General features: G+C 45.4%; 1 protein-coding gene across 1 annotated transcript in view; it reads right to left on the bottom strand.

Moving 5' to 3' along the window:
* Positions 1-7,056: 7,056 nt before the first annotated feature.
* Positions 7,057-14,452, bottom strand: part of LOC309548096 (uncharacterized protein) — a gene marked incomplete at both ends in the record, with an annotated part of 28,306 nt that continues 20,910 nt past the window's right edge. Inside the window, one exon of the mRNA XM_082248061.1 lies at positions 7,057-7,133. Within this exon, the coding sequence (XP_082104187.1) occupies positions 7,057-7,133 (77 nt within the window). The remainder of the gene's footprint in view (positions 7,134-14,452) is intronic.

Genomic DNA, 14,452 nt, shown 5'->3' with positions numbered 1-14,452 from the left:
TGATCCTGTATGTGAAATCCAGATGGATAGAAACCCTATTTTCCATCCATCTGGAGGATCGGATCGGATAGGATCGGATGAAAACGGACAGGCGGTCATCCGATCTCCGTATAGAGGAGAGCGGGGATCTGACAGGTCTGTCTCTGCACAGTGAGTGGAGATGGACCTGTCATCCGCCTGTTCAGCAGGGATCGGTGGATCGATCCCCGCTGAGCAAAATGGAGTCCGCCGGGCGGAAAGCCCATGTGAAAGGACCCCAAGGATGATCAGTGGAAACTGAGTGTCCATGGCAAAGGCTGTGAATACTTATGTACATGTGATTTTTTTAGTTTTTTATTTTTAAAAAATTTGCAAAGATTTCAAACAAACTTCTTTCACGTTGTCATTAAATAGAATTTAGGAAAATAATGAATTTAATTCCTTTTAGAATAAGACTGTAACATACCAAAATGTGGAAAAAGTGAAGCGCTTTGAATACTTTCCGGATGCACTGTATTTACAGTATATTAATATATATATAAGTACATTGAAAAATATCACACTATGGTTTACAATTTACTCATAAAAAGTGTGTAACATCCCACTTAAAATTGATACCTCTAGGAATCCAAGTGTAAACTGAATATCGAATTTATAGGACTAAATATTCAATTTTCAGTTCAAAAACCTTTAGGAATATTTAGTTGAAAAATTGGATATCCAATTGCACACGCAACCTGTGGTTCTCCCCACATATTGTTTACAGCAAATTGTGCAAGAGATAACATACACTAAATACTTGGTTTGACAATTCATTAATTGTTTTATCTTATAGGAAGATCCTTTGGTATATGATCTAATTATAAGAGGTAAGCACAGCTAGAACATAGGAATTGCTAACATTTGTATATCTCCGTAGTGCTCAACCAATTATTAGGCCTCATGCACAATGGGTGTCAAAAATTACATTTTTAAGGCTTTTAAGATTTTTAGGGCTTTTAAGGTTTCACACAAACATCCTGATCAAATCGGCCTATCTGTTTTTTAGGCAGACCCGATCGGAGCCTTCATTCTTGTCTATGGAGCAGTAGTCCGTTTACACTAGGGGACTGATATGTTTTTTTCAGGGCTGATACCGAGACCGATATTTTGGTCACAACGTATCGGTATCGGCCAATACGGGCTGATATTTTGTACATGAAAAATAAAGACAATTTTTGACACAAATCTGGTACTGAACATGTTAATTTTTGTTTAATGCTTAATGGCTGGCTTGCTGGCACCTTGTGGTGGGTGGCTGGCTGGCTGGCAGGCACCCTGTGGTGGATGGCTGGCTGGCACCCTGTGGTTGATGGCTGGCTGTCTGGCACCCTGTGGTGGGTGGCTGGCTGGCTGGCACCCTGTGGTAAGTGGGTGGCTGGCACCCTGTGGTAGGTGGGTGGCTGGCACAGGGGCTGTGGGTGGCTGGCTGGTACAGGGCCTGTGGACGGCTGGCTGGTATAGTGCCTGTGGCTGGCTGGTACAGGGCCTGTGGATGGCTGGCTGTCTGGCACCCTGTCTGTGGGTGGCTGGCTGTCTGCACCCTGTGGTGGGTGGCTGGCTGTCTGGCACCCTGTGGTGGGTGGCTGGCTGTCTGGCACCCTGTGGTGGGTGGGTGGCTGGCTGGCACAGGGGCTGTGGGTGGCTGGCTGGTACAGGGCCTGTGGGTGGCTGGCTGGTACAGTGCCTGTGGCTGGCTGGTACAGTGCCTGTGGTTGGCTGGTACAGGGCCTGTGGTTGGCTGGCTGGCTGGTACAGGGCATGTGGGTGGCTAGCTGGCTCACTGGTACAGTGCCTGTGGCTGACTGGTACAGGGCCTGTGGATGTGGGTGGCTGGCTGGCACCGGGCTGCTGTGGGTGGGTGTATGGCTGTGGTACACTCCTGCGAGACTAGTCCCGACTCCAGACGAGGCTGTCCAAGGCAAGGGAGGCGGCCCAAGAAGGCAGAATGATGTCATAAAAATATCGGCAATATCGGCCAGTTCCGGGGCCCATACCAATATATCGGGGAAAGTGCATATCGGGCCTCGATATATCGGCCTTGCCGATAATCAGTCTATCCCTAGTTTACACCTGCCTACATCCGATCTGATCCATTCCCCTTCCATCCAGGGGAACGAATCAGATGGTAGTTGGCTGTAAACATACAAGCGATTCATTTACATCCGACCACCCATAGAGGAGAGCAGGCTGTGTCCTTGTCTGCTCTGCTTCACGGACCTATCGTCTACCTGCTCTGGGGGGATCAGCGAACAGATGTGTGAAAAGAACCTGACTTTTTTTCTGCATCTAAACACCCGTCTATGTTAACCTATGTGTCCTTGCATTTAGAGGTAGGAGCTTTTAGAGACAGAAAAAAAAATCACGTGTTCAGGAGAGGGGCAGAAAAAAAAAACGCTGAATGCACCTAAATGCATCTAAGCACTAGATGCATTTATCACTTGAGCATTCATTCATTTCAGTGACCAGAATAAATAATATGAACACCCAAACGCATGATGCGACTAAACACATATGCAAATAAGGCTTTCGGAAAACACTTTTAATGCTGCTCTTCTCCTGCCAGGACAAAAGGCATTCAAAAGAGCTGGGCAAATGCCCAGTATGCATGAGGCCTAGTGTCTGTCTTGGAAGTGAACAGACACTACCAATCATAGGTGCTTGTCTAGCCAAAAACTGTACACCCGAGGATAGAACCTCCTTCAGGTGCCTATCTCCATACAAAATAGGTAAATATTCCTAAATAATATGTGTTTTCTTTTAAAGATTGCAAACTTTAATATGTGGAAGAAATTGTAGACTGTGACTTATTCCTGGGGTGTCTTTGTCTCTTGTTCTTAATATAGTTTCCCGAGGAGTTCCCCTGGTATTCAAATATGCTTTCTTAACTGTACCTGGGTCATATCCACACTCCAGGAATCTCTTCTTCATAACTGCAGTCTCCTTTACAAAACTTTGTAGAGCAGTTCTGTTTAGCTGTGAGGAATTGACCTTTCGGTATAGCTCTTATAACATGGCTTATATAACAGAGAAGAGATTTCCTGAAGATGGACTTCGGGTAAGTTTGTGTTTAAATTTTCGAATCTTCGACTTAAGCCCCATACACACGCATCGATAATTGGCCGTGAATTTTCGGCCAACGTCCGATCGGCCGATTTTCTGCTTGTTAGTATGATGCTTCCGACAACCGACTCCGACTTTTCGGCCGAAAAAAATCTGGTGTGCAGGCTATAAAATTTTTTCGTTGGCCGTCAACACAACGGCCGATTTTCCGTCAGTCAGTATAGATTTCGGCAGACAAAAATCTGATGAGCAAGACTGGGCATGCTCAGAGAAGAAAAAACACACGGAAAGTAAACCAGCACATGACATCACTTCAGAAGTAGATTTTTGTTGGCCGAGAAAAATAGTGTGCAGTCTAGAGCACATTTCAACCAACAAAACACCACTCTGGACAAAAGTCGGACGATCGGTCGGCCGATAATCGTTGCGTGTGTACGAGTCATTAACCACACAACTTTATTGTCTAGATAATTATTTGAGACGCCTGTCGTTTCCCCCTGTGAACTTCAAGTTACACTTTTTTTTCTTATTTAAAAGTGAAGTACAGCCAACGCTGGTTTGACTGTACTTCTGCTGTGGATCACAGAAGTGCAGTTAGTTGTGCACTCCTCCGACCCATTTTTAGCAGACAGCGGGCTGAGGTTCGCTGGTTGCGGATCACAGAGCAGGTTCAGGCTCGGGCCTAGACCGGCAACTGGCTGATCCCGCCCCCTCCACAACCCAGCGCTCCAGTGAGCCCTGAGAACGGAGCGATTGGCGGTGTTTGATCACTCGTTCTCAGTGTTAAAGCCGGCGGAAGTCAGCAAAGTAAGAATGTTTAAAAAAAAAGGATTCCCATAATTCTCTTTTCAATATTCCAAGAACCTCTCAATGGATAAGTCCTTTTTTGCCACAAACAGGAGGTTATTGTTGTAGCGAGGAAAATAACCTAACCTGATTTCTAAATAGATTTGTATCTGCAAGGACGTGGCACCCCTCTCACCAACCCATATATACAGTAAATCAAAGTAAAAAGAAAAGTCCAGTTATAGTGCTGTTATGGAGGTAAAGAGTGATTCCCAACAACACTGGTGCTTCATACGGTGCTTTCTCCAACACAGACCACTGCACACCTCTTACTAGAAAAGATGGATCCCAAAGTATAGGGATCTAATGAGCTCATATAAAAATAGACCAGCTGGAGTATTTCACTCCTAGGGCTCCGTGAAAGACAGTCCTTTAGTCGATGCCTCTAATGGGGAAACGCGTCGAGTGGAGCCGAAGTCTGTGACGTCATCATGCACCAGCCTGCAGACGAGGTCCACAGCTGTATGTTTTTGCCATCTAACATTTTTGTTCATGTAAGTGCAATAATCACCTTTTAATAAATGGTAATTATACATACTGCACTATGAAGTCTCCTCCTTCTTAAACCCCCTGTGCTGGAGAATATCTTTGGCAGGATGATCCAAAGAGTCAGGGATATTTGAGCAATATTGGATTGAAGCTGACACCTTACCAGGAAGGACTGCCTTTCATGGAGCCCTAGGAGTAGAATTGTCAGAGAAACCTCCAGCTGCAGAATGGCTGTCGCATGACACGCACCACATGACTTCCACATGACTTCCTGGCTGCCTATAAAAGCTGAGCAAGTGCTCAGAGGAATTGCTGGTTTGTCTTTCAGCTTCCTGTACCTGAGTTCCTGTTTGATCATTTATTACCTGTTGTGACCCGGATCGACCCTGACCTACTCTGCTCTTCTCCTGGACCCGACCTTGGCCTGTTTTACGGACTTTGCTCTTGGGTCCTGTGTTTGACCCTCTGCCTGCAACCCGGATTCACCTTCAGTCTCCTGTGCCTTGACCTTCTCCTTGTGACCCAGTCTTGACTCCTGTCTCCAGTGCCTTGACCCTCAGCCTGGGACTTGGATTGTCTGCTTACCCGTGTTTGACCCTCAGCCTGCTCCAGACTTTCTACCTACTTCTCCTGCTGGATCCTGATCAGTCTCTGCTCCAGTTCTACAGGACCTCCACGCATGCTCTACCCCGCCTGCTGGTAGCTTGTGCCTCTTTGTGCCTTCCACCCTCTGTATCACCTCCAGAGGGGCGGAGTGCGATTCGTCGCAACAGCGAACCGCTCTCTGCATCTCGGCCTCGGTGAGTACCTCTATTCTGATAAGAATACTCCAACTGGTCTATTTTGATACAAGTCTATTCAATCCCTATAATTTGGGATCCATCTTTTCTGGTAAAAGGTGAGCAGTGGTCTGTGTTGGAGAAAGCACCATGAAGCACCTGTGTTGTTGTGAATCACCTCCATAAGAGCTCTATAACTGGACTTTTCACTGTGTTTTATGTATATATATGGATATACCGTATTTATCGGCGTATAACACGCACTTTTTCCTCCTAAAAATGGAGGAAAAAGTAGCAGTGCGTGTTATACGCCGATATAAAAAAAATGTCCAGAAAGCAGCGCCGAGAGTTAGAAGGGGGCGGGCGGCGCCGAGGAGAAGGAAGGACGCGCTGTCATCGGAAGTCCCGCCTCCTATGCCGACGTCAATCACAGGCGCCGGGACTTCCGATGAGAGCGCATCCTTCCTTCTCCTCGGCGCCGCCCGCCCCCTTCTACCTCTCGGCACTGCTTTCTGGATATTTTTAGTGATGTGTATAGTGGCGCTGGCGAGGCTGCAATTATGGGCGCTGGCGAAGGCTGCATGTATGGGCGCTGGCGAAGGCTGCATGTATGGGCACTGGCAAAGGCTGCATGTATGGGCACTGGCAAAGGCTGCATGTATGGGCACTGGACATGGCGAGGCTGCAATTATGGGTGCTGGTAAAGCTGCATGTATGGGCACTGGCGCTGGCGAGGCTGCATGTATGGGCACTGGCGAGGCTGCATGTATGGGCACTGGCGAGGCTGCATGTATGGGCACTGGCAAGGCTGCATTTATGGGTACTGCAGTGACGAGGCTGCATGTATGGGCACTGCACTGGCGAGGCTGCATTTACGGACACTGCGCTGATGAGGCTGCATTTGTGGGCACTGGTAAGACTACATTTAATTTAAAAAAAATGTTCTGAGTTTAAAGCTGTTTATTTTAAATTTCAGCTTTTTCCCTGAAATTTCTGCCCTAAACAGGGCCGGATTAAGAGCATCATGGGCTTGGTGCTGAGGATTTTGAAGGGCCTTAAGGGCCGTGCCTTGGCATGCACCCAGAGGAGGAAGGGTGCAGCCATGCATGCCTAATTCAACATGGGATGCTGTCTCTGAAGCCCATAAACACATCCATGCATCGGCAACTGTCCCTCCTTGTCCGGCCTTCGTGCTGTGTGGGGAGGTTCTGAGGGAGCTGCCTGGGGAAGCGAGCATAGAAGCCAGACTTCTGTGTTTACAAGTGACAGAAGAGCGGTAACAGTGAATATGGCCAACCCGGGGCCTATATAAAGGTAGGGGCCTGGAGCTGCAGCTCCAATAGCCCCTACGTTAATCTGGCCCTGGCCCTAAAATTTAGGTGTGTGTTATACGCTGGCGTGTGTTATACGCCGATAAATACGGTAATTATTAATTGAACACTCAGTAATTTTTCATGTCTTTAGATTACGCACTTATTTTGTTTTACAGCTGCTGATTTTACCCTTTCCATCCAGTGATGTGCTGGTACATTGCTAGATGGGAAGTGGGTAAAGGACCACTATAGTGAAAAATATTGTATTCTAGTAACTTTATGGGACTAATATTTGTGATTATAGTATTCTGTATGTGAATTCCTTTTTTATTTTACATACCTTTATTTATCTTGTTTTCCACACTGACATGCACACCAAGCTGTCCAGCAAATGTGATAGTTGGGACAAACTAAGTCTCCTTTTACATTCTAACTTCAGTCACGTTTTTTGCTAAGAAAAAAAAAAACTGATGGCTATTGATTCTGATTACATCAGTTTACACATCCATCTTCAGGTCAGTTCAGTTTACATTAGTTTTCACTTCAGTTTAGTTCACTTCATATCTGTCTACATCCGGTTTTTTCAGTTGTTGAAGAAACCTATCATAGGTGACAAACATATTTTCTGCAAAAACAAAAAGAAAAACGTATGGAAAAACAGATGTGAATGGAACTAAAATGGCGTTCCAGATCGCAGTTGGAATCGGCGCAATTCTGAGGAAATCTTGGGACGCCCTTGCGATCCTCATTATTTCCAAGGCACTCAAATCGGCGTGCGATTTTGCTGCCATTGTCGCACAATGAATCCTGTAAAGTAGCACAAACAGAATTGCGGGATGCCTGTTGCCCACAATATGTTCTAGAACTTCCATTGAAAATAACAGGGCCATTGGGCGTCCTATGATTCGTGGTGATTCAGAATCGCGGGCAGAATCCTGGCCATTCAGAATCGCGGGCAGAATCGGCGCGATTCCACCTGCGATCCAGAACGCCAAAGTGTGAACGGAGCCTTGGTATATCCACATTTTTAAGAACTTGCGTATATGCCTTTTGAAAAATCCATATTTATATTTGTAAGCAAACTTGCTAGTTGTATTTAATCCAGCTCACAAACTGCAGGTCACACGGTCGCTCTTAATGCCAGAGCGTTTCACAGACCTGCGGGTGAGTGTGTGCAGAGCAGGGGGCCTTGGCCATCGCAGCAAGCCACTGAGTGGCCTAGTTTCCAAGCCAACCATACCTAGACCCAGCAGAATACATCGCTGATTCACAAAGTGGAGGATTAGTTGTCAATCAAAGCAGGAGAGATGGGTGGGGGTGTGGTCTTACACTGACCACAAAAGATACAGGCACGCTGTGCAAATGTACAGCGCACCTATATCAAACAGCGGAATGAGAGAGAACATAAATTGACCATGCTGGCAGGATTGGTTACCATGCTTAGTGTGGTCAGTTTACTAGCAGGAAGAAGGGAACTGGCAGGATCAACCAGGTAATACAGAAGCACTGTAGGCACTGCAAGAAAACAAGATCTAATAGGAAGCCCTAACAGAAACAGAAACAGAACAAGCTTTTTTATTCCTAGGTTTACAAACACCTGAACTGTAAACCAAGGTTTTTGGGGTCCTAGACTTGAATAAGAAAACACGCGAATCAAGCATGTTTGCATGATTTTTTCAGACCTTTTTTTCAGCCTGTAAGAATTGCTTTTCACTGGCTCAAACAAAAATGGCAGAAAACTGAATACACTTAAATAAATACGCTTAAATACACTTACAATATGCTTCTAAAACGCTCATATATGCGCAAAAGCACTAAAAAATACACCTGAAAATCACTCTGTACAGCATCAAGGCTAGTGACGTACTGCAGCATATATGTCATTTTGTAATTATAGTTGTATTTAAAATAGATTAAAATATTTAATAATAATAATATTTAAAACACACATACCGAACTTCTCTACTACTGTACTACAAATCTCCCACCTGCCTGACAAACCCTTGTAGACTTCAATAGTTTAATTTCCAGTCTTGAATATCATCTTATATAAGTCTGTGCCTGCTCAGAGGTAAAGAGGATTTCAGCCAAAGGACGAAAACAAATCCGTGGCTCAAAGTAAGCCATGGCTGTCTTCCTGAGCAAACTAAGCAGCTGGGATGGGGGGTTTCTACTATAGTTTAGCTAGGGAGGGTGTGTTAATGTTTTTAACGTGAATTGTTAGACAGGGTCAGTTTTGTTTTTTTGCAGGCTGGCTGGTAAGCATGCTGGGAATTTTTTTGTTTGTGATGTGCAAAGCCTTTCCCTGTGCAGGCTAGTTATAAGTTGGAGGGGTTGTCATACTTTTGTATAGCTTGTTTGCTGATTTGGTATGGGAACACATTGGATGCCATTGTGCTGGACGTCTTATGAATTCCAGTGCCTTTAACCGGAGGATTTGGCTGCTAAAAGACCAGGGCCTATTTTGCGATTCGGCACTGCGCGATTTTAATGGACAATTGCGCGATTGTGCGACGCTGTACCCAAATGAAATTGACGTCCTTTTTTTCTCACAAACAGAGCTTTCTTTTAGTAGTATTTGATCACCTGTGCGATTTTTACTTTTCACGCTATAAACAAAAAAAGAGCAACAATTTTGAAAAAAATAACAATATTTTCCAAATTTTTTTTAACCACTTTGCCACTGAGTACCGTAGTACTACTGCGGCAAAGTGGCTCGTTATCGTCTGACGACGTAGACCTACGTCGTCAGGCACTCCCCCTTGTGGGCGGCGCTGAGCACCGCCGGAGGCTCGCTCCCGCTGTATTCAGTCACAGCGGGAGTCGGGCCAGGGGAGGAGCAGCGGCGATTGCCGCTGCTCTGCCCAGATCGTCGGGGATCTAGTGTGGAGATCCGCCCGCCTGTGTAAACACAAGCGGGCGGATCTCCCAAGTGACAGGGAGTGACAGATCGGAGTGTTCAGCATAGCTGAACACTCTGATCTGTCCCTGGCTCACACAGTCACCTCCCCCCCCACACGTCAGTAAGCACCAGGCATACATTAACCCCTCCCTCTCCAATAAAATTAACCCCTTCCCCGCCAGTGTCATTTTTACAGTAACAGTGCATATATATAGCACTGATTACTGCAGTAATGTCACTGGTACCCCCAAAAGTGTCAAAAATGTCAGTCAAGGGTCCGATCTGTCCGCCGCAATGTCGCAGTCCCGCAAAAAAAATCGCAGATCGCCGCCATTACGCGTTAAAAAAAAAAACAGAAATCTTTCCCTTTGTTAGTAAACGCAATAACTTTTGCGCAAACCAATCAAAATACGCTTATTGTGAATTTTTTTACCAAACATAGGTAGCAGAAAACAAATTGGCCAAAAATTTAAAAAAATTTTGATTTTTACATTTTTTTGGGGGGAATTTCATATAAAAAAATGTGAAAAATATTGTTGTTTTTTCAAAATTTACGCTCTTTTTTTGTTTATAAAAGTAAAAATCGCACAGGTGATCAAATACCACCAAAAGAAAGCTCTGTTTGTGGGAAAAAAAGGACGTAAATTTCGTTTGGGTATGGCGTCGCACGACCGCGCAATTGTCAGTTAAAGTCGCACAGCGCCGAATCGCAAAAAGTGGCCCAGACGTAAGACAACAAAATGCTCTAGTGGTAAAGTGGTTAAATGAAATTCCCCCCCAAAAAAATGTAAAAATCTAAGATTTTAGGCCAATTTGTTTTCTGCTACATATGTTTGATAAAAAAAATCGCAGTAAGCGTATTTTGATTGGTTTGCGCAAAAGTTATTGCGTTTACTAACTAAGGGAAAGATTTTTGTAATTTTTATTGTTTTTTTTTTTTTAACGGCGGCGATCTGCGATTTTTTTTTTGTGGGACTGCGACATTGCGGCGGACAGATCGGACCCTTGACTGACATTTTTGACACTTTTGGGGGTACCAGTGACATTACTACAGTAATCAGTGCTATACATATGCGCTGTTACTGTAAAAATGACACTGGGAGGGAAGGGGTTAACTATTGGAGAGGGAGGGGTTAAGTGTGTCCTTAGGGGCGTGTTTCTTACTGTCATTGGATGTGGCTGTGTGTGTAACAGCACAGATCAACGGTCCTACATAGCAGGACCGAGTGATCTGTGCTTTTACACAGGGGAGAGTGACAGGCGGCTTTGTTTACAACCCGACGATCGCGAGTGACCGGCGGACATCAGGTACGAGCAGGGGCGGGAGCGCGCCTCCGGGGGCGCACGCTCGCCCCCTATTCCCCCCATTCAGGCACGAGGCTGCGGTTCAACCCCCCCCTCCCCCTCTCTCTCCTGATTGGCTAACTGACTTTGATTAGCAGCCACAGGAGCCAGTGGTGCCACGGCTGTCTCTCAGCCAATCAGGAGGGAGCGTCCCGGATATCCGAGAGACTCGTGGACATAGCTGGATAGAGATGGGGCTCAGGTAAGTATTAGGGGGTGCTGGGGAGGCTGCTACCCACAGAAGGCTTTTTATCTTAATTCATAGAATGCATTAAGATAAAAAAAACCTTCTGACTTTACAACTACTTCCATTCAGGCAAACTGCATCTAAAAGAAAAGTTTGAGGGAAAAAAAAACAGTCATACTCACCTGTGTGGATGTAGCATCAGTCCGATGCTGTCTCTGCCATTTTAGCCCGCTGTCGGCTAAAAACTGGTCACAGGAGTGCAGAACTAAGTGTACTCCACTGCTATAAATGCTCCAACTTGGCGACAATCAAATATAGAGTTATAATGATATTATTCTTAAATAACAAACATGTCATACTTCCTTGCTTTGTGCAGTGGTGTTGCACAGAGCAGCCCACATCCTCCTTTTCTTGGGTTCTTCGTTGGCGCTCCTGGCCCCTCCCTCCTGCCGAGTGCCCCCATAGCAAGCAGCCTACTATGGGGGCACCCGAGCCAAGCCGCTCCTCTGTGTGTTCATTCAGACACGGAGCCCTGGCTTGGTCCCACCCCCTTTCTCCTCATTGGCTCACTGACTTTGATTGACAGCAATGACGCCTCCTGCTGTGTTTTAGCTAATCAGGAGAGAGAGTCCCAGACAGCTGAGGCTCTCGCGCAACATCGCTGGATCGAGATGGGGCTCAGGTAAGTACTAGGGAGGCTACTGCACACAGTTTTTTTTTTTTTTACTGCATAGAATGCATTAAGATAAAAGACCTTCTGCCTTTAAAACCACTTTAGGCCGCAGCATACAGAGGTGCCTTGCACTGTGGCTTCCACATATACAGTAATTGCAAATGTTTGCCTAAATCCTCTGTTTTTATTAACATGAATTGTTAGACAGGGCATGCAGGTCTTCTGGTGCACTTTCAGAAAACGCATCAAAATCACCCAAAGGTAACCAGCACAGAAACCACAGGTACACTGCACTGTGTGGAAACAGCAGAGGATCATGGACTCCAGATTATTCCAAAATTTTTAGAGAAACCTTGCGAGTGATTTTTGATATTACAATATTTGCCTTTTCAAATGTTATTAAAGATATTACATGGTGTTCAGATAGGGTGACTGTGTAAGGAAAACCGTGTGTGTCCATACTGCTTCCAAGTAGGCCTGACTGCCATGGATGAAGGTAAATATTCATTGTAGACTGGGTATCAAAATCATCAGGTAGTGTATATAACAATATATTTCTATCTAAATTCACTGATTATTTATTTTTATGTATGGTTTTGAACACCAAGAAAGCCTTATATACTGTAGTATTAAATTAATATTTCTAAATTCTATTTGAATAATTTGAGGTTTTCTGAGCCATCTATGAATATCATAAAATTAATATATAGTAAGCCAATCAATTTATAGTAAGATCTAACAGTTTTTAGGAGTACTAGACTTGTCTTTCCATCATCCTTACCATTTATTCTTTTATTGGAATCCATATAGGCAGAAGAGAATGACGATATAAGGTACACCTGCAGGAAGACAAAAGTTATCATTTATAAAAAAAAGTTAGGCTTCTTTCACACGGTCCGCCTCCGCAGGCGGATCCGTGTTGCTCAGCGGGGATCGATCCGCGATCCCCGCTGAGCCGGGCGGATGACAGCTCCGTCTCCGCTTGCAGAGCGGAGAGGGAGGTGTCTCAGCACCCGCTGCCCTCTATGGGGGATCGGAGGAGAGCGGACCGCTTGTCCGCTCTCATCAGATCCGCTCCGCTCCGATTACTGAACGGATGGAAAAATAGGGTTTCCATCCGTCCAGATTTCAGCACAGGATCGGATGCGGATGGCAGCGGGTGTCAGCGGAGGTGACCTCCGCTGACACCCGCTGCCCCATAGAGCTGCATGGAGGATCCGATCAGATCCGCCTAAAAAACTGACAGGCGGATCTGATCGGACCGCCCGTGTGAAAGAGCCCTAAGTCAGTAGGCAGCACAAAGTGCCAAATCACACCCTACTTATCACAATAAGCATATTTGTGTACAGCCTATGGCATTAAGAGGTTGTAAACCCATACAACTTTTTTTTTTTTTTTGCAACCTGTAAGAGAAACACATAATGAGCTAGTATGCATCGCATACTAGCTCATTATGAAATACCTACCTTAGAACGAGCCCCCGCCGTGCCGCCCGCTTACATGTATGACGGGCGACATGTCCAGTCGCCCGCCTTCCGGGATCGCGGCATCCGGCCATCTGATTGGCCGGAGCCGCGGTGATGTCACTCCCGCGCACGTGCGCGGGAGCCGACAGTCACGGCACGGGGCTCTGAAGAAACGGCACCAGCGGCCGTTCCTTCAGAGCGCATGCGCCAGTGACGTCACTGGCTGCATGTAAGGTAAATATCTCCTAAACAGTACATGTTTAGGAGATATTTACAGTACCTATAGGTAAGCCTTATCATAGGTACCTATAGGTAAAAGTGTCAGAGGAGGGTTTACTTCCTCTTTAGGGCGTGCACCCCAAAGCTAAAACACATACAGTATGTGTTTGTGTGCATGTGTATACACACTGACGGTGTCAGTAGAGCAGTGGACAGTGTCAGTGGAGTAGTGGATGGTGTCATAAGGTCAGAGATTGGTGTCAGTAGTTTTTCGTTTTATTATTTTTTACAAATTACATTTTTTTTATTTATTTTTTTTTTATACAATTTTTTTGATGGAAAAAGGGAGAATTTTGTTTTTATTTAGTGAAAGATCAGGGGTCTAAACAGGGGAAGTATGCGCCACACAGAGTGATTAGGGTATGTCCAGGCACACCTGCCACACCGTGTGCGCACGCCTATGACAATAAGCCTCCCAACAGCACTGTGGATGTTCAGGGTCCCTATTTGCATAGATTTAGGCACACCTGTTGCATTGCAATGCTGGAGTCTGGAGAGATAAGGCCCAGGCACTGGGCACTGTGCTAGCGGAAGATGATAGTTACTCTTTCCTCATCACCTCCTCCTAGCTTCCTCTGGGTACTGGTGCAAGGATAAAGCAGCTGTGGAAGGTAGGATCTATGTCCAGGCAGTGGTATTGATTGTCTGCCTGTGCCTGTGAAACTAATTAGTAGCACTATCCACACACAAATCCTTCCTTGCGCTGTGGCTCAATGCCTGCATTGCAGAAGGAGACTGAAGTTACCCAAAGATAATTATTATACAGGGCTTTTTATTAGCTTTAGCTACAGGCCATCAGGGAGTGTTGCAAAGGAAAAATTTTATTAGCATTTAGGCCCACTCCAGGCAGATATTAAAAGACAACAATCAATCAGTTATGCATTCGGGAAAAAAATCATACCTATTTTGAATTGAAATAAGCACCTGAATTAGACTGTTGACGAGCCTCATATTATCCCAGACTGAGATAAAAAAAAAGGGCAGCAATGGGGGCACAATCACATGTGCTTTTTGAACTTTCTGAAAAGGAACATGCTGACCGGAGAAGAGAGCAGATGCTGAATATTTACTGTCTAATCACAGGCTAGGGGCA

The sequence above is a fragment of the Pelophylax lessonae genome, assembly GCF_965119305.1.
Source record: "Pelophylax lessonae genome assembly, chromosome: 2".
Lineage (NCBI taxonomy): Eukaryota > Metazoa > Chordata > Amphibia > Anura > Ranidae > Pelophylax > Pelophylax lessonae.
The sequence above is the reverse complement of the archived record's forward strand: the minus strand, read 5'-3'. Positions and strand labels throughout refer to the sequence as shown.